The 25,248-nt window shown below is 44.3% G+C and overlaps 1 protein-coding gene across 1 annotated transcript in view; it reads right to left on the bottom strand.

Annotated features, from left to right (window-relative positions):
* The window catches only part of CDH13 (cadherin 13), a 984,505-nt gene that overhangs the window by 773,008 nt on the left and 186,249 nt on the right, over positions 1–25,248 (bottom strand). Inside the window, exon 2 of the mRNA XM_019743731.2 lies at positions 551–662. Coding sequence (XP_019599290.2) covers positions 551–662 — 112 coding nt within the window. The remainder of the gene's footprint in view (positions 1–550; positions 663–25,248) is intronic.

A 25,248-nucleotide genomic window follows, 5' to 3' on the forward strand; every position in this document is an offset into this window, starting at 1 on the left:
GGTGGGGGGGGGCAGGACTCGAGTTTAATCTACAGAACAGTCATTGGAGGTTTCGAATCTTTCTGAAAACCATCTTATTAGCTTTAGGAATAAGAGTTTTGAATTCCTATGCCTAAAAATTCTCAGAAGCCGCCATCGTGCCCTCACCATTATTTTGATCTCATGCGATGTATGACAAACAACAGGTAGAAGAGCGACCCACAGGAAGGCAAAGGTTTTGCTCTCAGGGCTCTGCCCAGACGAAATGGATTTCATTTCCTTTGCACAGAGTAGCAGTACCCACATTGAAAGCCGATGGTCCCCTTTTTTGGGGAGCGGTCGGGAAATGTCCACCAGTAATAAAATACTAAAAGGACATACACAGCACTCTATTCACCTGTGAGCTGACAAGGCCCTAATTCAAGACCTACCATTCTGGATCAAGCAGAATGAGAATAATGAGCAGAGACCACTGAGTGTAGGGACCACTACATCCTGAGACCCATGAATAGACACTGGGGGACTTAAATATGACAACAGACCAAAAGCATCATCAAGTGACACTGCTTACGGTTTAGGATCGCCCGGTCCTCAATGAACTCGGCTGGCTGATCGATATGGAACACTTTCTGCTGAAATCCAGGAGTGCAGTCCAAATCGTCTGCAGATGTTAGCAGCAGCACCTGAGAAAACCGAAGCCATCAATATTGTAACAGCGCTTGTGTGTTTGCCCTGCTAACTTTTACCAAATCTGTGACTTTTAGAAATGAACTGAGGTTTTAATTTCATCTCCCAAAGGAAGAGATAAGTTGATACTTCTCCCGCGGTTGCCAACAATTTTGCTTTGGCAGTGAGATTTGGAAACCGTGCAAACGGGAACAGCTGCAGCAGTTTCCATGAAGTTGGAGTTAAAGAAATAACTTTGTCAGATTTTTACACCTGCGAAGACTCTCACCATGGTTTCCGTGTGTGAGACTTCATTACAAAAACTGTCAATTTCATAGGATGCCTGGGCTAAAACCAGCTTCACTTTCATAGACGCGAAGGAGCGTTGTTGTCTATGAAGAGGAGCAAAGCGGAACCACTCCTTTGGAAGTTACTTTTCAAAGGAACCTGGGGCCCCGTAGACCTTCACGGCCCAATGTGGTGGTGTCATGCAGAGTGTCATGCGGGGTGTCAGCTCCCGCTCCCCACTTAAGAATGCAGGACATGGTGAGGCCAAAAAGGAACACCAACAGAGCCATAGATAGGGGAGTCAGACCACTATATTCTCGCTGGAGCTGGGTTGGAGACACAGGAAGTAGGATCCACACGCTCCACAATCCGCCGCCCACTTCTCTGCCTGCCTGCCTGCCTGCCTGCCTGCCTGCCTGCCTGCCTGCCTGCCTGCCTGCCTGCCAGCCAGCCAGCCAGCCAGCCAGCCAGCCAGCCAGCCAGCCAGCCAACCAACCAACCAACCAACCAATCAACGCAGCCACGGAAGTTATATCAGAGGCTAATTGGCTAACTGGTTACAGCTGATGGCCAACCAGTCACAGCTGACGGCCATCTACTACCCGGGCCAGCACCTTTCCACGTGAGGCCGAGAGCCTGGAAACTGCTCTCTGGGACTCTGTCCCCACAGGTGGCCATGAGCTCACGTGGTTACTGAGCTCTTCTTATGTAGCTGGGATGAAATTGTCAGTATAAAATACGTGCTGGGTTTTGAAGATTAAATACTGAAGAGAAAAAGAAAGCAAAATCTCTAATTAATATTTTTTAGATGGATTATACATTCAAGGATAATATTTTACAGATTTGGACTATTATTAATTTCACTGCTTTCTTTTTACTTTTGTAGATTTGGCTCCTAGAAAACAAAATTTACAATTGCTTCCAAAGGCTCAGCTTCGTCTTTGCAAATGCTTCATCCAGGGGTCAAAATTTTAGGTTTTATGGTTTGGAACATACAAACATGTGACACAATTCCTAGACAAGGAGTAATTTAATAAGGTAAGAGATAGTTGTAGGTGTAGTAGGCAAGCCTCACCTTTATAGCAAGCACCTACCACATATACTGGCACAGAGAAGATGCTCCGTATACTTAATATACTACTGCTAACATTTTTCATCCTTTACTATATGGCCAGCACTGTGCTAGGTTTATTATAGGCGTTATCTCTTTACTTTCCACCATAGCCCTGGGAGGTATATTATAAGATACATTTTACAGACAAGGGGCCTGTCATTCTCGAGAGGCTAACATGTTTGCCCAATGTGGGGACAGAATCTCAGAGAGCAGTTTCCAGGCTCTCGGCCTCACGTGGAAAGGTTATGGCTCGGGTAGTAGATGGCCGTTGGCCGTGGCCAGTTGGCCGCCAGCTGTAACCAGTTAGACACTGATATAACTGCCACAACTGTGCGGGTTGGGGAGTCGAGTCGGTTGGTTGGCAGGCGGAGAAGCAGACAGCAGGTTGCAGGTCATGTTTATCCAGCCTTCAGTGAGACTGTAGTGGCATGACACCCCTACCTATGGCTCCGTGGGTGTTCTTTTTTGGCCTCGCCATATTCTGTGTTCTTATGTGGGGAGCGGGAGCAGAGACCCCACAGGCCGCCTTGCACAACAAATGGCGCAGCGAGCAGGATCCCCCGCACAACACCCAAGATCACACAGTTAGAATGGTGGAGCCAGGATTTGAATCCAGGTTGAAGGGTCCACTGTCAGAGCCCCTCCCACACCCCTCAGGCCTTGCACGAGGGGCAGGATTTTGCATTATTTGCCTGAGCTATTTCTCTGTAACCTATGGCGGGCTGCTTTAACTGAGAACGGTGCCAGCAGAGAGTGTTTGGAAATTCACATCCCCAAGGCATCCCACGACCATAACTGATGAGAACTGCTGCACAAATCCCCCAGCTCCCTCACCCCTCAAGTGAGATGTCTCGAAGGCAAGCTTGCTGTCTGTGTTCCAACTTGGATTTGAGCTCCAGCTGATCACAGTGGCATCTGACTTGATAACTCACCTTCCATTAGTTGCTTTCCCTTCCTTGGATCATTTCCTCATGCCCTGTTGGTAGTTTTCTGACACTACCCTCCAAATAAAACTACGTACACTCAAATCCTTGACTTGGTGTTTGCTTCCTGGGAAACCAGACTCGGATACCAGAATACAAACTCCTAACCACTGCGCACGAGCTATTGACGGAAACTCATTACCACTCCGCCCCCGCCAGCAAACTCAAAAGTGTCCAAAAGGTTGGCAGCTGTGGAACCGAGTCCTGTCTCTAAATATCAGGCCTCTGAAAGGCACTGAACCTCGAGGAATGAGAGCAAGAATCAATCTCTGGAGGTCCGCCGTGCGGCCGGCCTGAGAAACATCACAGAAATTGAAATGGGAGAATCATCACCCTGGCCGACATCGTCTTTCTAAAATCAAAGGGGGAAGGATACTGCCATCCGGGATCTGAGCAGTTCTGCCTGTGAAACTTCCCCATGCTTTGAGAGCAGGCTCTGGTTAAATCACTTCTAAGGCAAGCATAATGCTGACATCCCAAGTGGCGTACACAGAGAATGCAGATTCAGGACTCAGAATAACTTGCTGGCAATTCTGCAGGCAGAAAAATCGATAACAGGCCACCGTTAATTCAGTTAAACAGCAAATAGTCAAAGGAGGCCGGCCTCCAGGCACCCTGTGCCTACAGTTATACATTAACTTTCTAATCAGCAAATTCTGCCCTCAAATCCCACGCCGCTAAACCCCTCATCATTCCATAGGAACTACGGGAAATGATGTTTCTCCGGGGCTCCTAAGTGTAGCAATCCGGAACTGACTGTGAGCGTGGGTGAGGTGAGTCCCACGTTCTTGTCTGTCTCTATCCTGATTCCTTGGAGGCTCTATTCAGGATTCCTCTGGAGTCATAAAGGAAAAATAAACCTTTTCTGACTGCTGACCCTCAGGGAGGGTGGGCACGGTGGGAGGACTCCCAGAGGCCCTCACTTTGTTTGTGCAAATGCTTGGATCACTCTATCCATCAGTCAAAATTCAGGTTACATGTGTTGTAATAATAAAAGCATTGTAGCACTCTCCTGGGCAAGGTCTGACTTTGCAAGGCAAGAACTAGCCACAAAATTAATTCGCTCTCTCCTCCCTGCATTCATTCATTTATTCATTCATTCACTTATTCACTCATTCCCAAATACTTATTAATACTGGGATTCTGTGAGCACTTACCATGTTTCCCCGAAAATAAGACCTAACTGGAAAAATAGCCCTAGCATGATTTTTCAAGAGGACATCCCCTGAACATAAGCCCTAATGCATTTTTTGGAGCAAAATGTAATATAAGACCCGGTCTTATTTTTGGGGAAATACGGTAGCTAGTGTTGTCCTGGAGATTTAGTTAAACACAGGATAACGCAAGAGTTAAAAGCACAAATTGCAGTCACTTTGCTTGGTTCAAATCTTGGCCTTTGTCCTTTACTGACTATAGATTTGGCATTTGTCATGGCCACTCTGTGTCTCAGTTTCCTCATCAGGAAAATATGGAAAATAACTTGTGCTTTGAGAGGGGCTGGGTGGAGTCAGTGGGATGCAACGTAGAAAGCATTTAGGATAGTACTGCAAGGAATATCCAGTCAGAAAGGTATTAACTGCTAACAGGGACTAGAAAAGGTGAGAGGCATTAACAAATCATAATTTAATTGATTACAATTAAATTTTAACTTGAAAGGGAATTATAGGTCTCTTTGGGAGCATGTAAAAGCTTGGGGACAGGAAAGTAAACTCGCAGAAAAGATATTCCTCCTTCCATTGCAAAGATGGGGCAGAATAGCTGGGTAAGTGGAGAGGAATATAGACTTGGCTTCTTAACCAACATGCTCTTTGCTTTCACACCAATTTCTTTGTGCCTCTATGGGTTTCACATCTCTGAATTGACAAAACTGCATGTAAAAAAGAAGAATCCAGACTAATTTACGGCTTTCCAAAAGCTGAATGTCTGAGTGGGGAGTAGTGTAGAATGTTCTAGTTACTGCAAGTGCCCCTTGACTTTTTAGCAGATGTCAAACAGTGCCTGTACATGAACCTGCCGTGGATACCCACTCTTCAAATTCAATGGCACTGAGTCTGGTGGTGGAATATGAAGAAGCATCCCTCACTGGTTTAAACATGAGTACCTGGGCGGCCGGCTGGCTCAGCTGGTTAGAGCGCAGTGCTCATAGCACCAAAGTTGCCGGTTTGATTCCCGCATCGGCCAGTGAGCTGTGCCCTCCACAACTAGATTGAAGACAACGACTTGACTTGGAGCTGAGGGGTCCTGGAAAAACACACTGTTCCCCAATATTCCCCAATAAAAACTAAAAAAAAAAGAGTATCTGGACATGACTCCAAAACTAGGCAAGCCGCTCCTGCAGCATCATCGGATGTCACTTTTACACGTGTGCTACATGCACATGCTTCCCCCATACTCTCCCTAACAGTTCCAGAATATATGCTGTGAGCAACACTGCGAATGTGCCCTCGATGCTATGGAGATACCGTATGGTTCTTTTGTTCATGTATGCATTTTCTTGCACCTCATACACAGTAGGCAACCGATACACCTGGGAAAGCTCAGGAAAGATCAAATTTTATGATGGCCAAAGGATTTCTATAACCTGAAAATTATAATCAGCCTGTGTATGAAAGCAGATTCCCGTTCAGACAGACAATAAGTGCAGGACAGATACGCCGGTTCTGTAGGAATCCCAATGTAGCAGCTGTGACTTTGGGTAAGTAACCCTCTGTGTCTCAGTTTCCTCAGATGGAAAATGGCAATAATAATAGTACCTGATGGGTTATTATGAGGATTAATTGAATTATTATCAAGAGCCTTACGTAGTACCAGGCATACAGTAATTATTCAATAAATGTTTGCTCTTATTATTATTATTTAGTAATAGTAGTATCTCTATATATTAGGCTTAAACCCGTATATGTGATTCATTGCTTTTCCCCAGAGTTGACATTTACAAATATCATCAAACGAGTACTGTCGTTGCTACTATAAAACTGTTCAGTGGTAGACTGTGCTTAGAAATATTGAAAAGGAAAGAGCAGGGACCGGAATCAGGAAGAAAGTCAGGAGGGGGTTTGCGTCTCAGGCTCAGCTGCACAATATGAACATGAGTGCCTACTGTGTGCTGAGCGGAGCTGTTTGTGCAGGACACCGCACATCCTTCCCAACGGCAGCTCAGCGCTCGCCCTCTGTGGAAGAGCCCTGCCCGAAACTTATGCTCTTTATACCTGCTTCTCTTTTTAGCTCCGATTTCTATGCTGCTGTGCAGAGCTTTCTCTTTTAAAAAGAAAGGGTTTATGTTTATCCTGACAGATACTGATTCAATAACATAGCCAACTTTGGAGTTTGCTTCCAGAGAAATGACGTGTTTTTTCTTTTTTTCTGCCTCAGCCTGCGGGTTGCCAACTGGCAGCATATGGGATGGATGTGGCCAGCAGAGGTGGTTAATTTAGCCAGAGCAGTGTGTCATAAAAGTTAAATTATCATGTTATGTAGCGGACACCTCTCCGAGCTGTCCTTGGCTCCACCACTGCCTGTGTCACTGCTCGCGCTCATGGACTCAATTACACACTTGCTGGCCCTCCAGGCATTGGAGCTTGCAGCCCTGTTTTAGACTTTGGAAACAGTCTCTTCAAGCAAAGAAGTCTCCTTGTTATAAGTCTCTAGTTACTTGTCACAACCGTTCCCATAGCCCTGTGTTCTCTAGCAGTCATTTCGGCCACATGACTAAGCACTGGTTAACAGAAGACGGGTGAAAAGATTTTCACCACTTCAAGGCCTGAGCCCTGAAAGGCCTCTCTTCCCATCTCTGAAAAAAGAAAGGAAGGACTTCCAAGAGGCACCCCAGAGAAACAGCCCCGACATTAGTCACTGCTTAGAGGACAAGTACCGGGGAGAGCTGTCCCACAGGAGACTCCACGTTCAGGGCGCAGCCCCTGAGATCTGGGGGGGTTGCTACAGCAGCTTGTCTGGCTGACTGACTATGCACCCATTTGGAACAGACAGCGGCAGAGGGTCTTCTACTCCACCAGGACTCTCAGACTCATCTCACAGGCCTGGAGAAATACCTGAACTGAAGAAAAGCTTAGCACCATTGTACTCAAGAGCCATAACAAAACAAAACAAAACAAACAAACAAAAGCCACCTTCTTGCCACAAGTAAATAATTATCTCAGCAGGCTGTGAACCACCTCAGGTCTCATCCTCTCTTAAGCCAGCTCCGAGATGGTATTTTTCAGACGAACTCACTAGCGTCTCCTGGTCCCTGTTTTTCTTTCACTGACTCCCTTGCTTTCTGCTGTCAGTGTGGATGGACAGTTACTTTATCCTTGCCTCACAACACCTCTGCTTTACTTTTGTCACAGTCAGCCTGCTGGAATCAGTTTGGAGGGGCTTAGATTGGCAGGGAAGAAAGACTACTATCTCTGACTTGCAGGACATAAAAATGGTACAGCAACGTATTTTGTATGATTCTTTATCCTGCCAGAGACTACAAACCCAGAGTACTGAAAGGGTTTGTAAAGGCACTCTGCCCACGGGGAGAGCATGGAGAAAAGAGATAGTTCAAAGGCACGCAGGCACAGGCACACCGGTGCACACTCGTGCATATACTAGTACACGCACATACAGAGGCACATGTTCAGACTATCGCTGTGAGTGTCAGCTCACATCACCCACACTCCCACTGAGTCAGACCTCCTTCAAATGAGCCCAACGTTTTCTAGCCCCCGGAACACAGAACACCGGCCACTTTCTTGGCCACTATTATAACAGACACTTAGAAATAATGTTGTGATTCTTGGGAAAATATGGGGGGGAGCGTAGTTCCAGTTTGGTGAGTCCTGATGTGGCCTTCATACAGAATTTAAGATCAGTATTACAGACCTTGTTTCTAACTGAATGCTACTTAGTATTTCTTTTTCCCCTCAAATTATTAAAAGGGAAGTTGCACAATAATGGCTCCCAAAGAAGTCCTCAGCCTACTCCCAGAACTTGTGAGATTACGTGGAACAGGGGAATTAAGGTTAACATCAGCTGACCTTAAAGTAGAGTGGTTACCTTGAATTATTTAGATGTGATCACAAGGGTCCTTAAAAATGGAAGAAAGAAGGAAATGTTACAGTGAAAGCCAGTCTCGGTGACCTGGTATGGGAAACACTCAACCTGCCATGGTGGGCTTTGAAGGGATAGGAAGAAGCCATCAGCCAAGGAACGCAAGGGGCCTCTAGAAACTGGAAAAGGAAAAAAAAAAAAATTTTTCCCTTCGAACCTCCAGAAGGAGTGCAGTCCTGCTGTCACCTTGGTTTTAGCCCATTGAGAGCCATTTTGGATTTCTGACCTTCAAAACTGTATGATAATCCATTTGGGCATAACCCTTTTCTTTTGTCTTCGCAATTGTTCCTATAAAGTGATGGGGCATTTTGATACGCTGTTATATGACAGAGTGGTTGGGTCCATTTTTTTTTCCATTAATTCCCTGAATAAAAATTTAAAATTTCTATCATCTGCCAGGCCCTGGGCTAGATGCTCAAGATGGAGAAATGAACAAATTCCTGGATAAATTTATTATCTAAAAGGAAAGGCAGACATGTAGCCAAATTATTATGATATGATATGATATGATATGATATGATATGATATGATATGATATGATATGATATAAGTTTGTGTACCTTTGGAACTAGGAAGTTCAAAGCAAAGATTCTCAAGCTAGACTACCTGGGTTCAAATCCAATTTTACCACTTAGTTGCTGTGTAACACTGGACATGTTACCTGACTTCTTCTCTGTGCTTTAGTTTCTTCATTTGTACAACAGAGCCAATAATTGCATCTACCCTCATTGGTTGTGAGGTCCAATGAGTTAACATATATCAAACATTTAGGATAGGAACTGGTTCATGATAAATGCCACATGCTATCAATTGTTATTATTACTTATATTAACCGGAGGAGTATGTATAAAGTGTTATGGAAACACAGAATAAGGAACAACACATACTTTGGGTGAGAACACGAAGTGGGCCGTGTCATAGATAAGGCCATTGCAAAGATGACTTTCATTTTTCAAGTAGTAAAGTATAAGAAAGAATGTTCCATGCAGGGTAAGTGCAAACACCGAGACATTCCAGCTGAAGAAACAGGGAGCCATGTGGCAGGGATAACAAGCTCTGGGTTGTTTTCAAGATTATTTGAAAGTGTTTTGTCATCTCAAAATAGGATCAAATTGACCAGGCATGTCCTCCTTGAGTGTGGCTAAACAGAGCCAAAAATAACCCACTTAATGAAATCACAATTTTAGTCTAAATGGAATTAACTCTTTACTATTAAGACGCCAGGATTAATCAACTAGACTCAATTGGTAAATTTTAAAAGAAAAATACAGCTTTGTAAGAATTTTAGTTAATTCAATTGGGAAGATTTGGTTGGCTGGCCCTTGGTAGAAATGGAGACTGTGCTTGCCCTAAAGTTGGTGATACTCATGTCTATTTATGAAATTTTAGTCATTAGGTTAGTGGTGCCAGATGCCAGATAGAACCCGCTTCCGTTAAGTCAAGCAAAGGAGTCCCTATATGAGATACTCTTGGGTGAGTCTTAGTAGCCCCAGGAAGTTCAACTGGGCAAATATTAAATACCTACTGTGTGCCAGGCACCAGAAGACTTGTCTGGTCTACACATAAATACCTAAATCCGTGGAGACAAAGGATAGGAGACTTACTCAATGAATAGGCCTGAGGTTTGGGGACTCAGCCCCATGGAAGGCTGGTGCCTGAGTCCATGATCTCAGCTCACCTCCCATCTCAGCCCCTGCGGCAGTGGACAGTTCCCTAAGAGCTCACATGCCCCACAGAGTGTCCTCCACTGTTTCTCATTCTGCTCTGAGCTTGTTCCTGTACAGCAGGGACCCGTAATGTGAGGGCAAGCAGAGCTGGGGAATGCAGAGGACTTAATGCTCCAGGGACGGCCCTCAGTGCTGCCCTCGATGCTGGGAAATGGCAGCTGGTTAAATGCCTCAGCTGCCTTCTTTTAGGTGGCCTCCTCTGAGAGACGTTCATTCATGTGCCACTCGGATACACACACACACACACACACACACACACGGAGGGTGCCAAAAAAAATGTCTACACATTTTAAGAAAGGAAAAAACTATTAAAATTACACTGATGGTAACCACTCTGAGCACCTCTTGTAATTGCAGAAGTCAAACGTGACTTGTATTCATCTTTTGTTAGCGGTATATACTGAGTATTACAAGTTTAATACAGTTTTCCTTTCTTAAAATGTGTATACATTTTTTGGCCCCCTCTGTATATTACATATATAACTAGATGGGGGAATCCTTTCACGATGTATATGTGTGCCAGGTCACCATGATGTACTTTAAAAATATTGCAATTTTGTTTGTCAATTATACCTCGATAAAGCTGAAATAACAAATAAAAAATCCCAAGTGTCCAAAAGGATGTCATTCCATCACTCGCATTTTCTGGCAATACTGACCTATGGAATCAGAAAAATCTAAATGACGACCCCACAGATGGTCAATGGTTACATGTGTTGTGTCCCGATACTGTGTCAATTTAACAAGTAGACTATGACCTTTTCTTGCTTAGAAATAATTATCGGATCCTGCCTGGCCTTGCTGTGAAGTGGAACATTTTATTCTAACTGTGCAACTCTCAACACTTTCTTCTCTGCCAGACATTAGACAAGATGTCAGATTTGTCATCATACCAGAAGGTTTTTATTAATTATCTTTCAGAGGCAAAGTCCTTTTGTAATTTATTTTTTTCACACCAGGAAAATTCTTCTATTGAACTAAATGTCTATCTTGTTAAATTATTCTTTTCTGCTAAAGGTTCTCTCTTTGAAAGTTCCAGAAGAAAAGAATAAACCCAGCAAAAATTGGTGTTGAAGTCAAGGAATTGATTATGTTAAGCAGAATATCACATATCCTCCCCCGGGACAGAGTGTACGAATTTGCATCGTTTCTTTAAAACCTAACTGCCTGATATATAGTTAAGATAAAAATTTCTCCAAATGTTTGCTTGCCTGAAACAGATGGAATTGCAATGACTGCTCTTTACATGCCAATCAATCATATTTCAAAGGATACATTCACTGGGGTAAGCAGCATTTATGAAGTGCCTACTATGTGCCAGTGACAAGATATACAAAAATTAGTAAGACACCTTTAGTAATGCAGAGCACAAAAGGAAAGACTGATATGTAAACACCTACTTTTTAAAACATAAGGAAAAGTGTTAGAGCAGAGTAAGTAATCTAGTAGAAATTGGAAAATGGGGAACACAATTAACTCAATGTTGGGGGGTTGGAATGAGGTCACTAGAGAAACCACTGTCCTAGACACATCGATTTAGATGATTTTGCTTGTATACCCTTGTATTTTAAACAGGAGAAGAGGTACATTGGAAAGGACTATGAGCGATGGTAATCATTGAACTCCCTCCTCAGGATTATTACTCAGAAAGACTCAGCCATCTTAAGATGGAGCTTCCCTGATGATGAAAGAATTCCTAAAGTCTTGGATAACAACTTCATTTTTAAAGAGTAAGAATTCTTGAGAAGATAGGAACTGAAAGACAATTTAATTTAATATGGTTTTTTTTCTGCTCTATATTTCTAGAGTAGCAAGAAAGATGGTAATAGAATGCCTAAGTGGAGCACGAGATAGTCTCAGGATTTAAGGAAAAAATGGCCTTCCAGCTGGGAGGAGCTCCCAGAGGAATCCTGGGAAGTGTTGAACTACACAAGTTGGGGAGTGATGTGCGCAGTCTGCTGCCAGGAGCTCAGCAGGTCTAGCACAGCACTGGGTGTGCCAGGTCCCGATTCTGGTGGTTCGGGCCAAGAACTTCCCCGGGTTCTTGCAGGGCCTTTATAAATGTGAACCATCATGACACCAAGCAGAGCTTCCCTGCTTCCTACAGTGACATTTTCTAATCAAGGATGGGGTTGCACTACACATGAGTTAAAAACAGCCTGGAAAACCCTTACTAATGGGGCAAAATGGCGCACCATAATTTGGTTTCACAGTAAAAGAAAATGCAATGAATCCTTGATTTGTGACTGTGTTATTTAAATGTTGCTTTTGATGTTTTATCCAGAGTCCTATCTCAAACGATCAGAGATAATCCTGCTTTCTGACATAATTAGGGAGCTGCTGCTTTGCTAAGCTGGAGGATAATCAACTTGACCTTGAAAGTTTGTCTGTAGTACCACACTCATGGCAGCCACACTGGAGTTTCCCTCAATAGTCAAACAACAGATACAGACTTTGCTCCAAGGACAAACATGCTTTAACAGCGAGGGAGCAGATAAGGATGGCCGACAGGCCCCATTCGGCCACTATTATCTGGTAGATGGCCTTTGGTTTGTGGATTAGGAGCTAACATTTAAATAGCAAGTATTTTTACTAATGCCCGTATTTGAAATAGCACTGGGACTGGAGTCACACAGGGCAACACTCCACAGGTGAGAAGTATATCCTCCTGGTGGGCAGCGCTTCATCTCCAGACAACCACAATCTGAGCCCCTCTCTATGTGTCCCCAGCAACAAGTACCACGTGCCTTGTATTATTCCAGTTGAGCTGCTGGTTTCCTAAAATAAACTTCAAAGCGATTTTTGGTTTGCATTCATCTTTACATAGCTTTTTCTCACACCCAGTCCTCTTTTTTTTGTTTTTTTGTTTTGTTTTGTTTTTTGTTTTGTTTTTACATTACCTTCCTGGCTTCCCCGAGCACCTGAGCTTCCATGCTTCATCTACAAATATTGCTAGAAAAAGTTCCCCTTGAATGGGTTGCAGAGAAGTTGTCTCTGTTGCAGTGAAATTCCCACCACCATAAGAAAAAAAAAAAAAAAGTCTCCACTGTTCTCCTCTTGAAACTGCTTCCCTATTTACCACCTTCTAAATTCTGAGGCGCTGAATCAGCCCGCTCCATTACTCAAGTTCGTATTTTTTAGATCATCAGGGCCTCCCTCTGAGCCAGCTTGTTCAAAAGCGCACACATTTGAGGGTAAGAAAAGTAGCTTATTGCTGGTCTCCAGAGACAGGACCTCCTCTCCACCAGCTTCATAGCAGTGTCAAGGGATCGCCGTCCTCTCTGATCTCTACAACAGGCGGCAAGCCTCACCGAAAGCAAGCACACACACAGTATCGAGATACAAATATGTTCAGCCACAACACCCCTCCATCATCATCACTGCAGCAGATTTAGGTGTCGATAAGCTAGTCTCTTCTCTCCATCAAGCAAACATCTCTCAGGTTTTGAGCTGAGAAGAAAGAAAACATCTGGGCCAAAAGTTTGAAAAGGATATTATATGTATGTTTTTCTCATGTCTACTTGAGTCAACAATTAGCTGAAATTTCATGAGTCATTCCTTGGGATATTTTTAACTCAAGCTAGGTTAAGGCAATCATCAACGTTTGTGCTAATCCCACTGCTCTTTCAAAGTAAGACTGATTCTTCTTAGGGAGAAACAGTGCATCTCACACCCGTAGGGAAAATTTGGAGGAAAAGGGATCATAGAAAGTTACACGGTGCGAAACATGGTCATGAGAATGGCCTCCACATGTGGCAGGGAGACGACACTACAGTCTCCGTAGATAGTCAGCCATCAGCTACAGACTTTGTCCTACGGGTGAACAAGCTAGAGCAGATGCCACAGGCCTCGTCACCACTCTATCTGCCAGATGGCCAGCGAGGCCAGCATGCAAGTGGGAGGTCCTGACAGCAAGAAGTAAGGCAGTGAGAAGGGGTCTGGGAGGAGGGAGACCTGGATCCCCATTAGGGTGACCAATTGCCTGGTTTTCTTGGGACTCTCTGGGATTCTCAGTCCCTCAAGTTGCATATCCCAGGAAAGTCCTGAGGACCAGCACATTGCTGGCACACTCAAGTTGAGCCATTTGAGAGGAGAGGGATACAGGAACCAGCAAAAGTATGGGCAGGGTTGGGGAGACGGGGCATGGGGCACGGGGAAGCTTCCCAGTAAAAGTGGGGCACCTTTAGAGCTGCACAGAGGGGGGGAGGGTCTCCCTGAGAGGAGCCTTGACCTCCTAATGGAGGGACACAGCTCCTGCAGAAACATACTCTCCTCCCCCTCTCGGAGTTCTTGCCCTAGTCCCCCATTGGCTAAAGTACTGATTGGCAAATCACTGCCCCCAGGCCAAATCCAGACCACTGCCTGTTTTTGTAAATAAAGTTTTGTTGGAACACAGTCACGCCCATTGATTTCCTTACTGTCTGTATCTGCTTTCATGGTTGAGTGGCGGTGACAGATATTTTGTGTCCTGCAAAGCCTGAAATATGCATTACTGGCCCTTTAAGAAAACGTTTGCAAACATCTGGGCTAAGCCCACTGGAAGCCAGACGGCAGGGGGGCTCCATATAGGGCAGAGGGCAAGGTGGAGAAGTGGAAAGGGCGGAGGGGCTAAGGAAGCTGCTCAACATGCTCCTTACCTGTGACATTGGTCACAAAACTGGGGAACTACTGGGAGAATCTAGCCAAAATGCTGCCAACAGAGGCACACCAGATACCTGGAGGATAAACAAAAGCGCGAGCTTCTTCAGCAGACTTCCAGGAATTAGGTTCCTGAACAGAAGCTGCAGTTGAGGAAAGATGAGATCAGAAAAGCCCAGAGGCACTCAGCCTCTTCACGGGTCAATTTTCTGCAAGTTCAATATTTTTTCAAAACGTTTTTCAACATCCAAAGAAAATACTTTAAATTCATACATAGGAATGACACACAAGAGTTGTGTTTATTCTTTGGGCTAGAGAACCGTGAAATGTTTCATAGTGATTCTCAATATCTGTGTGACAAACATTAATTAAGCACTTACTACCTCCTGTCCTGTATTAGACACTGCAGGTAACGTAGGAAGCAGGACAGATATGTTTTTCTGCCCTCATGGAACTTACTTCTAGTAGAGGAAACACAAGTAAACACATGAAAAACAAGTAGGAGATCAATTCAGAGTGATACGTTGTATAGAGAAATTAAAACTGCGTGATGGGGTAGGAGGAAGGGCATTAGATAGCAGCTGGACAGTCATCTTTAATGAGAAGCGTGAGGAGGATTGGTCACGCCAAGTCAAGAAGAAGCACTCGAGGCAGAGGCAGCAGCAAGAACAAAGGAAAGGCTTTGCTGGAGGGATATGCCCTGTATTGGGAGAAAGGCCAGGGCAGCTAGAGGGCAGCACCATGGACAAGGCCAGAGAGTGAGGTGAGGTCGTATGGCCAATGGTGCTGCAGAAAGAGGTAAAATAGCACACCTGGGACTGCAGCCTTGGAAAGGCCTGCTTGCAACTGGGTCCTCAGCTAGCATCTAGGTATCCGGATTTCGGGAAAGTTCCCACCACCCCAACGGATAAGGGTATCTCCTGTGCCTAAGCTGTTTGCACAAATGGTGTAGTTTCTGCTGAGCAGCTGCTTCCTTCTGGGAGCCTGTAATTTTGCCACAGACCAGGCAGAAGGTGCCTATGTGACCAGTCCCCTGTGAAAACCTAGGGCACTCAGTCTCTAAGGAGCCTTCCGGGTTGGTACGCTTCCACACACATCACAACTTATTGCTGGAAGAATTAAGCACATCCTGTGTGACTCCACCGGAAAAGAAGTCTCGTACCTGGTTTCCCTCAGATTTCAGCCCATGGACCTTCTCCATCGGTGGATCTTACTCTGCATCCTGTCCCTGTGATACATCGTAGCCATGAATAATGTGACTACATCCTGAGTCCTGTAGGTCCTCCTAGCAAATCACCGAGCCCGGAGGTGGCCTTGGGGACCCCGGACACAAACAACAAAGTTGTATTTCATTGTTTTTCTCCATGCGGAGCCCAGGGAAAGCATGTGACAGGGACTTCACCACATACTTCTCACCACAAGTCTCTGAGATTGACCACCCCTCCCGGTCATCACCACCACAAACATTTGAAAGATAAAGTAATGAAGATTCAGGGAGTTTCTGTCCCTCGCTCAGGTCCCCCAGCTGAGCCTGCCTGAGCAAGAATCCAAGCAGCCTACCTCCCAGTCCTAGAAATGGACTGCCATGCTCACCCACAGGGCAGACAGAGCCTGCAGGAAACTCGGGGGTAGTTTTGCATATTTGTTTGACTTCCACCACAAAAGGTCACTCATTTTAAGACTTTCATCTATTTCATCATGGGATGCTCCAGCAACACTCATTCAAGCTCCCCCTCTTAATCTTGGTAGTGAATTTGAGCCTTTGTTGTAAGAAAGCCTATTAAGATTCGGCAATAAGATTTTTCAAGGGTGATAAATACTCCTTTAAAGGGACTGCATATCCATTGACTGAATAACTCGGTCCTAAAAATGAAAGTCACACTTGGAGAATGGAAGGGCGGTTTATGAAAATGCAAATTAGAACGACTTTATTGGTTGAGTTGAATTCAGCTCATCTTGTCACAAAGAAGTATGAGTTGGGTAGGCCCCTGCTAAGCCCCGTCTGAGGCGGTAGAGAATGCGAACACTGCATCGGTGGCCTCAGAATGCAGCATGATATCTGCTGTTCAAAGGCAGCAGCAGAAAATGCTGAGATGCTATCATTTGCACTATTCTAGAACTTAATTGTGTTCTCCTGAAGTAAAAGATCTCTTTGGGCCTGACCTCCTTTGTTGTCAATTTTTCTCAAAGTGGGTTACCTATACCACTGTGGTATGTGAATGATTTTTAGGCAGTGTACTCACATGGAGGTTTTTTATTTCAATAAGTATGTCTATCTTAATGCTCACCTCCTATTTATAGTAAGCAATATTGATTTTTTTATTTAAGGTAATGATAGAAAATTTCCTTTCTAAATACATTTGTGCTGAGTAGTAAACTGATTTAATAAAAGTTAGCAATGAAAGAGAACGTGGTTATATATATATATATATATATATATATATATATATATATATACACACACACACACACACACACACACACACACACACACACATATATGATTTAAGTTGGAGAAACCCTGAGCTGGATAATTTATCTGGGAAACTTTGCAGACAGGGAATTTCAACCAGAGGTGGGAAGAGTGATGAGATACAAGGGAAGAGATCAGTCACAACCAAAAGAAAGTAAAGTCACACTAAATTTTAGGTCAGGGATTGTCCAAGTGTCATCTCCAGACCAGCGTCTTCCGTATGACCTGGGAGCTTGTTAGAAATGCAGATTCTCAGGTTCTACTTCGGACCCACTGAGTCAGAAACCCTGCAATCTGTGTTTTCAAGAGCCCTCCGGGTGACTCCAATGCCCCCTTACGTGTGAGAACCACAGCAGAGGCAATTCACCATTCAGTCACTCATTCATTCAACAAATGCAAATGGAGCATCTCCTACATGCAAGGCTCATCGTATTTGAACCCAAAGCTCTGGAAAGCCACAAAGAAAGAATACGTTTCAAACATTTGACTAAAGATGCATCGCACACACTGTGAGTGAATCATGGCAAATTCTGATGAGCAGGGCCTGAGAGAAGGCGTCTTTGCTGCACGTGGAGACTCTAGGGCTGGAAGCATGAACTCCCAAGGCATTTGCAGGGCATACTCCCCGGTGTGACCAACACATGCATTCCTTTTATTGTCACAGACTGACCGAGCTGATGAAACTCTGGCCAAGAATGAAATGTCCTCAGTTTGCTGGAGGCAAGCATGCATACAGATTGATCGTCACAGCGAGGCAGCCTGGCCTCCTCCTTTGTGTGAGCGGAGACCTTCAGAGCCTGGGGAATGTTTTATGTGCAGACCAGGAGTGATGGGCCCACTGGTCAGCTCTGCCATGACAAGCGAGTCCTCACAATCTAGGACCCTAGGGTTACACACAGCTACCGGCCCATGGGTCAGCTAAACAGCAGTGGCTTAGGAAAAGGTAGAGCAAGAGGAGGGAAAGGAAGACGATCATGGTATCTGATCAAGGAATGCAAGACCTGAATTCACTTTCCCCAGGAAATTTGCTGGCTGCGGTCCTTACTTGTAGCTGAGAATCTGTGCCTGCACTGAAAGGTGGGGCAGATGTGGATTTTAAATCCAGGTGCCATGGGACTTGACAAGAGAGGAGGCCACAATTTACAAGACGCTTTCTCTGTGAAGGTTGGAAGGAACATAAATTGGTTCAAACTCCTTAGAGCTGCTGCTGTCCAACAGGGAAGCCACATGTGCCTAGAAGATGGGCTGTGAAGTACAAAATGCACACTGGGTCTCAAGACTTGGTAAGAAAAGGAAATGTAAAATGTTTCATTTGGAATTTTCATATTGCTTCTCTGTTGAAGTGATACTCCCTCGGATATATCAGGTTAAAGAAAATATATTACAATTAATGTCACTTCTTTTTACTTCTATGAATGGGGCTACCAGGAAATTTAAAATTGTGTGTGTGGCTCCAATGAGACTGCTATTGCACAGCACTGGTCCGGAACAGGAGTCTGCTAATTTTTTCTTAAAACGCCAGGACTTTAGGCTTTGTGGACTAAAAGGCAAAATGGAAGATATTATGTATAAGCATTTAAAATGCAACCGTTTAAAAATTTAAAAAACATTCTTAGCATGTGGCTGCCCACAGACAGGTGACAGGATGGATATGACCCACAGACCACAGTTTGTGGACCTCGGTTCTGGAGGATAATGTGTCTCAAAACATCTAACATGCAGCCCCATGGACCCAGCAGTCCATTTCTGTGGAGCCGACTGGGTGAGCGGACAGACAGACATATATCCAAGTGAGTGACAACCACGAGCAAACGGAGGCTCAGACCCAAAGTTGCGGAGCTGCAAGGTGAGACTTGAGCCGTGGTGTGTGAGACTCCAAAGTTAATATTTTTAAGCACCATGCCTTAGAGATGCAAGGTGCCATTGAGTTTTCTCCTTCTCTCTCTCTCTCTCTCTCTCTCTCTCTCTCTCTCGGTGCATGGCCATGTCAGATAGCCCTGACACATGCTTGGCTCTGAGTAGGTGCTTTCTGGGCGAATAAACAAAAGGAATTCATAAGGAAGTAGGGCCTCCGGGTGGCTTTGAATCTCTGACTCTGAGTCAACACAAATGACCAAAGATGGGCTGTAGCTCAGCCATCTTGTGCAGCCCCTGCTTTTCATGCATGAGGCACTGACCTCTAAATTCATTTGAAAGATACTAGCAGCCTGCCATGTGGGGGAAACAAGGACCTTCAAGGGTCCATACAGTAGCAAGAATTGTATTCAGTGTGTCAAGAGTCAATCCTCTGATGCAGAGGGTTATTAATATAGGAAATACAAAGCAGTTGTATCCTATTTTCTGAACAGACAAGCTGACTAGTGCTGAAGTGAGAAAATTATTATTTATCAAAAATGAGATAGTCATGGGCCAGTGACGAATCCTGATTGGGTTCAGAGATAATTCCCCACCCGTGAAGCAAGTAATACATTTCTGGAGAAAGGTGTTCTGTTAACTACAAAATGCCCATAGCGTTGCTATTCCTCTGCTCTAGGTTCTCCTGTAAGATCTTTTTCCATTCTAATGGTATCAACTGTGAAAAGACCCTCAGCAGGGTCATACCCTTTTCTCCCTTAAATAGCTCCTGAGTTGTAGGCTGTCTTAGAGCTGGGGCTTCCTTCAAGCCTTGGTTCTGGCTCAGGTGTCCCCCAACAAGTCTATGGGATTGGAGTAGACTGATAATAGATTCCACCAAGTGGCTGGGTTGGCGTTAGGCTCTTCCCTAGACACAGAGAAGAACAGAAATGGAGGAAATTTCCATCTCCCTTGATTGCAAAAGCAACACAAGTCCCTTACATGGTTAATAGAAGCCCAGAGAGATGCATTTGGAGCATGTTTCCTAAACTGAGAATCTGACAACTCAGTGAGTCCACGGGGATCAGCGTGACATAGCACAAGGCCATGAGCTTCTTGGATGGAGTTGGGACTTTGAAGTCAAGCAGACCTGGACAGGAATCTTCATGCCACCATTTACTGTCAATTCAGCTTCTGCTGAGACAACTTCTTCTCTGGGGCTGAAGTCTGGTGCATCCATGATAAGGGCAGGTTTGACTATTCTCCAGGGTCAATGACGAAGAAACACATGAAAGTGCTTGGCACCCAGTGAGGAAGTGCTGTGTAGTTATTCATCATATTAACATCTGAAAGCAAAAATCCCTGAAAAGCCTGAGAGGTTTGGTTGCTTACACATTAGAGAAGGCTGCCAGGAGAGGGATCTGTGTCAACTGGCCTCTCACATCAGTTCTCCGTGACCTGCCACACGGGAGTGCTAGCACGATGTGCCGACTCACTTGAGGCGAAAGAAGGTGTAATGCCAGGATGGGAATATTGTAGCAAATGTGTCATGGCTTCCAACTTGTCCACATAGCGGACATTGCTAATCCATTTCTCCATTTCTATGACGTTTGCTGGATCCAACATCGGCGTTATTCCTAATATAGCTACCAAATAATGGAAGTTGTCATCTGAATCAAAATCTGCCTATCTTCCTTGGTGCAGTCAAATTTTGATACCATTTTAGTGGTTGGCACCGGTTACATGATCAAGAAATTCATTTTCTTTCTATCCATTCGTGTTTCAGAATTTACAGGGCTGACTGATCCACATATGTGAGCTTATTGTGACATGGCAATGTTATCAAAATGATTTCAAATTGCTATTGTTTTTGTTTTCATTGTTTTTTTTGTTGTTGTTTTTTGTTTTTTTGTGGTGGTAGTAGTTGAAAGTATTAGATTCATCTGTTTCACTGTGAATCTTGCACATGACTTGTAAAATCTAATTATAACTGTGGATAATGACAGCAGGCTTTACACAGCCTATAGATATATTTAGTAGGCTGCATTTTCTGATTTTCATCTGGAGGTTTGTAACCGTGTTGGTAGAACAACAAAAAGAAGGAGGAAGATGAGGAAGAGGAGGAGGAGGAGATGAAAACTTATACCAAAGTCCTAAGTAACAATTTGCTGTAAAACATTTAAAACGATGAGAAAGACAATGCACTCATTAGGGCTGAAAAGCAAGCTCTAGACATTACAGAACTTATTTCCTAACTGGTTTCATGTTCATAATTAATGGCTAATATTCTGCCATTTATAAGGAATTAAAGTAAACAGTGGCTTAATGAGATTTCACTAGGCCACTTGCAAGCACTCAATCAAATCTTATTTTCAATATATGAAAAAATGTCTCCTTGATTCTTAATTCACTAAGGGTCAACAGTAATATCTTCATACATAAAAGATTCCATTCTGCTTTTAAAGAAGAGGTAATTATAAGATAGCGGTCACACAAAAGGTCTAGGTTTTGTGTAACTTCTGTTCTAATTAATTTATCATACGTGGGATTTTGCTTTGGCGTCCAAGTGTTGATCTTTTAAAGCTACCATGTTCCGCGTGATAATGGATTTTATTTCTTCAAAAGGTCATCCTTCATACAATTTCACCATTAGCAGAGGGGACCAAGGAGCATGGGTGTTTCTGCATGTCACTGAATCCTGAGAAGTCATTCTGCAAAGTCCTGGGTCATTTTTGCCCTTAGATGTTATTTAAAAACCACGGGGCCAAGGCATTTGAACAAAAGGTGAGAAATTCAATTAGTCACTAGGAAGGTTTCCTTCCGAAGGCCAGCCCCACGAAAGCATGTGGTTCAACAAAATATCTGTATTTGAGAATTTGTTTCCTGTTTTTCCCTTCTGTTTCATAAGTGAAATGACCTGGATGTGATTGTTATTTTGCCTTGTATTTATTTTGTGGCTGGTTTTTCTGGGGGCAGTATGATCCACAGCTGGGGTCCACTGCCCTTTCATCATCAGGAAACCTTTGTGTTGTTGTTTGGGTTGTTTCCTTCTCATGCTTCTCATTCTTTGAAACATTTTAGTCTTCCAAGCAAACTGCAGTTATTAAGTGAAAATTACTTCATTTCCCAGGGCCTCCTCACCCCTGCCACTTAAAATATATATATATATATATATATATATATATATATATATATATATATATATATCAAAAGCATGCATAATTGTCCAATAGAAGCATCTTAGATAACCAACCACACTGAGCTGACAGAAAAGTCTCTGGCTCAAAGCAGAGAAACTTGATGTCAGCCGAGCCCAGGATAAATGTATGACGTCAGCTGAGATGTCTGAAATGCTGACAATTTACAAATCACAACCACTGGCTGCAAAAAAGCCCCCAGATTATGGCTTCTTAAAGCTACTGTGCACGCACATCACCCTGGGATTTTCATAAAATGCAGATTCTGCCTCAGTGGGTCTAAGGTAGGACCTGATACTCTGCATTTCTGATAAGCTCCCAGGTAATGCTGGTGCTACTGGTGCCAGGGCCACACTTTGGGAACAAGGCCCTGGATAGGAAGGGAGAACACCTGGGGAATTGGGTCACAAGACACGGTTCAGCTTCAGCTCCAAGGGAGATCTGTTATGCACCTTCTGCAGGTCAAGCCCATGTACCACGCCGGGTACCTTTCTTTATGCAATATATTAGTGGGACACTTTTCCTTCAATGGCCCATACCACATCCTGCCACATAAAATGTCTGTGCATTCCAGCAAAGAGCCAGACTATGCCTGGGATTGGGATTATTTCCACAGCCGTTATAATGCACACGTAATTATCCTTTTCACTGGCCTTCCTCCATGCATGGGATGATACTCAGATGAATTTCACAAATGTTTATGTACCAGATACTATGCTAAGCAGTAGACACATGCTGCTAAAAGAAACAGATATATGGCCCCTGCCCTCGGGGAGTGTGAGCTAGGAAGACACTGACAGGCAAGAACACACAAATTTATGTAACTATATATGATGAGTGCTGGGAAAGAAGAGAGTGCTTTCTCTTATCTCAGGGCTCCCACCCCACCCCCCATGGTATATTTAAGAGGAAACGGTAGACCCCCTTCTTCAGTTCCACTGTGTCACTCCATTTGTTCAAGCAGGTTCATTGTGCCAGGTACCGTGCCTGATGCACAAAACAATTCTCTCTGTTCTGAGGAACTGCAAAGGATGGTGGGAGTAAAGGCACTGACTTCCATAATTACTACTTGAGATTCAGCACGAGACGTGCCATACCAGAGCCTAGCAGTGTCTCGCACAGAGCTGGCATTCAAAGGGGCACTTTCCTTCGCGTAAATGAACGAAGGAGTCCACAAGCATAAAGGCCAAGCACACTCTCCAAATGTGACAGTCAGAAAAGCTGCAGCGTAGTGGCTGTTACTAGCGTTCCATACAGAGTGGGGTGTGGGTTCCAGCCTTGCCACCATCAAGCTCCAGGAAACTCTGTTCTCTCTTCAGGGGCGGGGGAAGTAATACATTTTCCTCAGTAGGATTGTTATGGGGATTACATGAGATAATGTGTATGAAATGCTTACCCCTGGGCCTGGCGAAGGATGAATATTCAGTGAATGATAATGCTGGTTACTCTTAACGATGTCTTTACTACTATTTTCCTAATGATTATTATGGAAATGGCATGTGATACGGCTCTCAAAGGAGGTGAAGCATTTTGACACATGCAGATGATGAGAAAGGTTCAGCAGAGGAAACAAGCCTTTAAGAATCAGATTATTGCTTACATATTCAATAAATATGCCACTGGTTATTTGTGCTTGCCAGGGAATTAGGTGAAGATTAATTAATATTTATAAAGTATTTTGATATCCATGTAATATCTAGTAAGCAATTAGTTCTATAACACATAGCCAAATCCTTTTACATACCAAACAATGTAAAACAAACTGAATACAGCTGTGTAAGAAGGAACAGAATTTCATTAACTCCTGTTGTAGGAAATAGGCAGCCAGTTGGGTTTTTTTTCCCCTTTGGTAATTTTCTGGCTGATTTTCTCTGGCTTCCTATGTCATTTTCCTGCTTTACCCCCTGCAGCCCCAAATCAAATTATTTCCTCTTGGGTAGCAGTGAAAACAGAAGTGGGATGAAGGCAAATGCAATTCTGGCTCCTCCTTCCTGGAGCCCAAGAGTTTATAAATGGTTTAACAGGGAGGCAGACAGGGCTCCAAAAGTACCTATTTCCATAGCCATCGGCCTAGTCAGGCGCTTTTAAAGGTTACAGTCGGTCCCCCCCCACCCCCAGCTCTAGATATGCACGGAGAACTTTGGGTGGGGGGAGGGGAGATAAGAAGAAATGTTAAGTCAAAGCGAGGCGGCGTCCTCCTGGAAGTGCTTTCTCAGTCTCTCTCCAGCCCACATGTGCATGTATAAGGCCGGCTGACGTATCTGGATTCTCTCAACCCCTTGTAACCATTCCGCATGGATCATTCTTACTTATAGGCAATGTTGCTACATACCCACGGATCCCCTGCCCCCACCTTTTTCTAAAGCCCATCATCCTAGCCTGAAAAGTCCAACCCTGTGTTCACCAAGGAAGATTCTGATCCGTGAAACTTGATCTAAAAGCCTAGTTCGTAAAGCAGATACAAAGGAGTTACCGCGGAGGAAGCAGCTCTCAGGGGTCCAGCTTCTGCTCTAACTCCTGCACCCTCTTCCTAGACGCAGCTCCGGAAATGGTTCTGGGATGGTACTGAAAGTCTTATCTTAATGGAAGCCTTTTTAAGCAAATACTGTCGAGCTCAACTATCAGACGAAACCCATCCAAGAAATGCATCCCCTTTAAGCTCTCAGGATAGGATGCCCAACTGTTTTCTCTTTGCCAGGGACCAAAAGGTTCCTGGGACGCAGGGCTTTCAGTGCGAGAAGGGGGACAGTTTTGAGCAAATGTGGATGGCTGGTCTCTCTACGCCTATCCCACACCTCCTAAGGGAGAATATCCTATCCCCATCAGGGTGAGGAATCTGATCATGAGCAAACAGGACGCTCTGGCTGCCTGCCATGCACACTTGACCATCCCCACATAAATGCTCACAATTATTCTGCCCTTACCCATAATAGCTCTGTTCAAGTATCCCAACCAACATCTGGCCTATTCCCTTGGCGTGAAAAGGGCATCAATGCTGAGGGTCATTTTAGAGCAGTTTTTAGACCTGGTCCTCCCTGGAAGTTGCATGCCTTGCCTCAGTTTCCCCACAGGGGGGACTATTTTGTGAAGCCAAAGACAGAAGAGTTCGGACACTGCCCAGAAGGAAGCTAGGCTCACCCAGCTAAGACGAGTGATTCCTTCGATTCTACAGTATACTTCTAGGAAGGGTGGGCCATACTTCTCTACCCACCCTCACTGACGGCACAGTGTGTTGTGAAAATCACCATGGGGCTCC

The sequence above is a fragment of the Rhinolophus sinicus genome, linkage group LG11, assembly GCF_036562045.2.
Source record: "Rhinolophus sinicus isolate RSC01 linkage group LG11, ASM3656204v1, whole genome shotgun sequence".
NCBI classification, from domain to species: domain Eukaryota; kingdom Metazoa; phylum Chordata; class Mammalia; order Chiroptera; family Rhinolophidae; genus Rhinolophus; species Rhinolophus sinicus.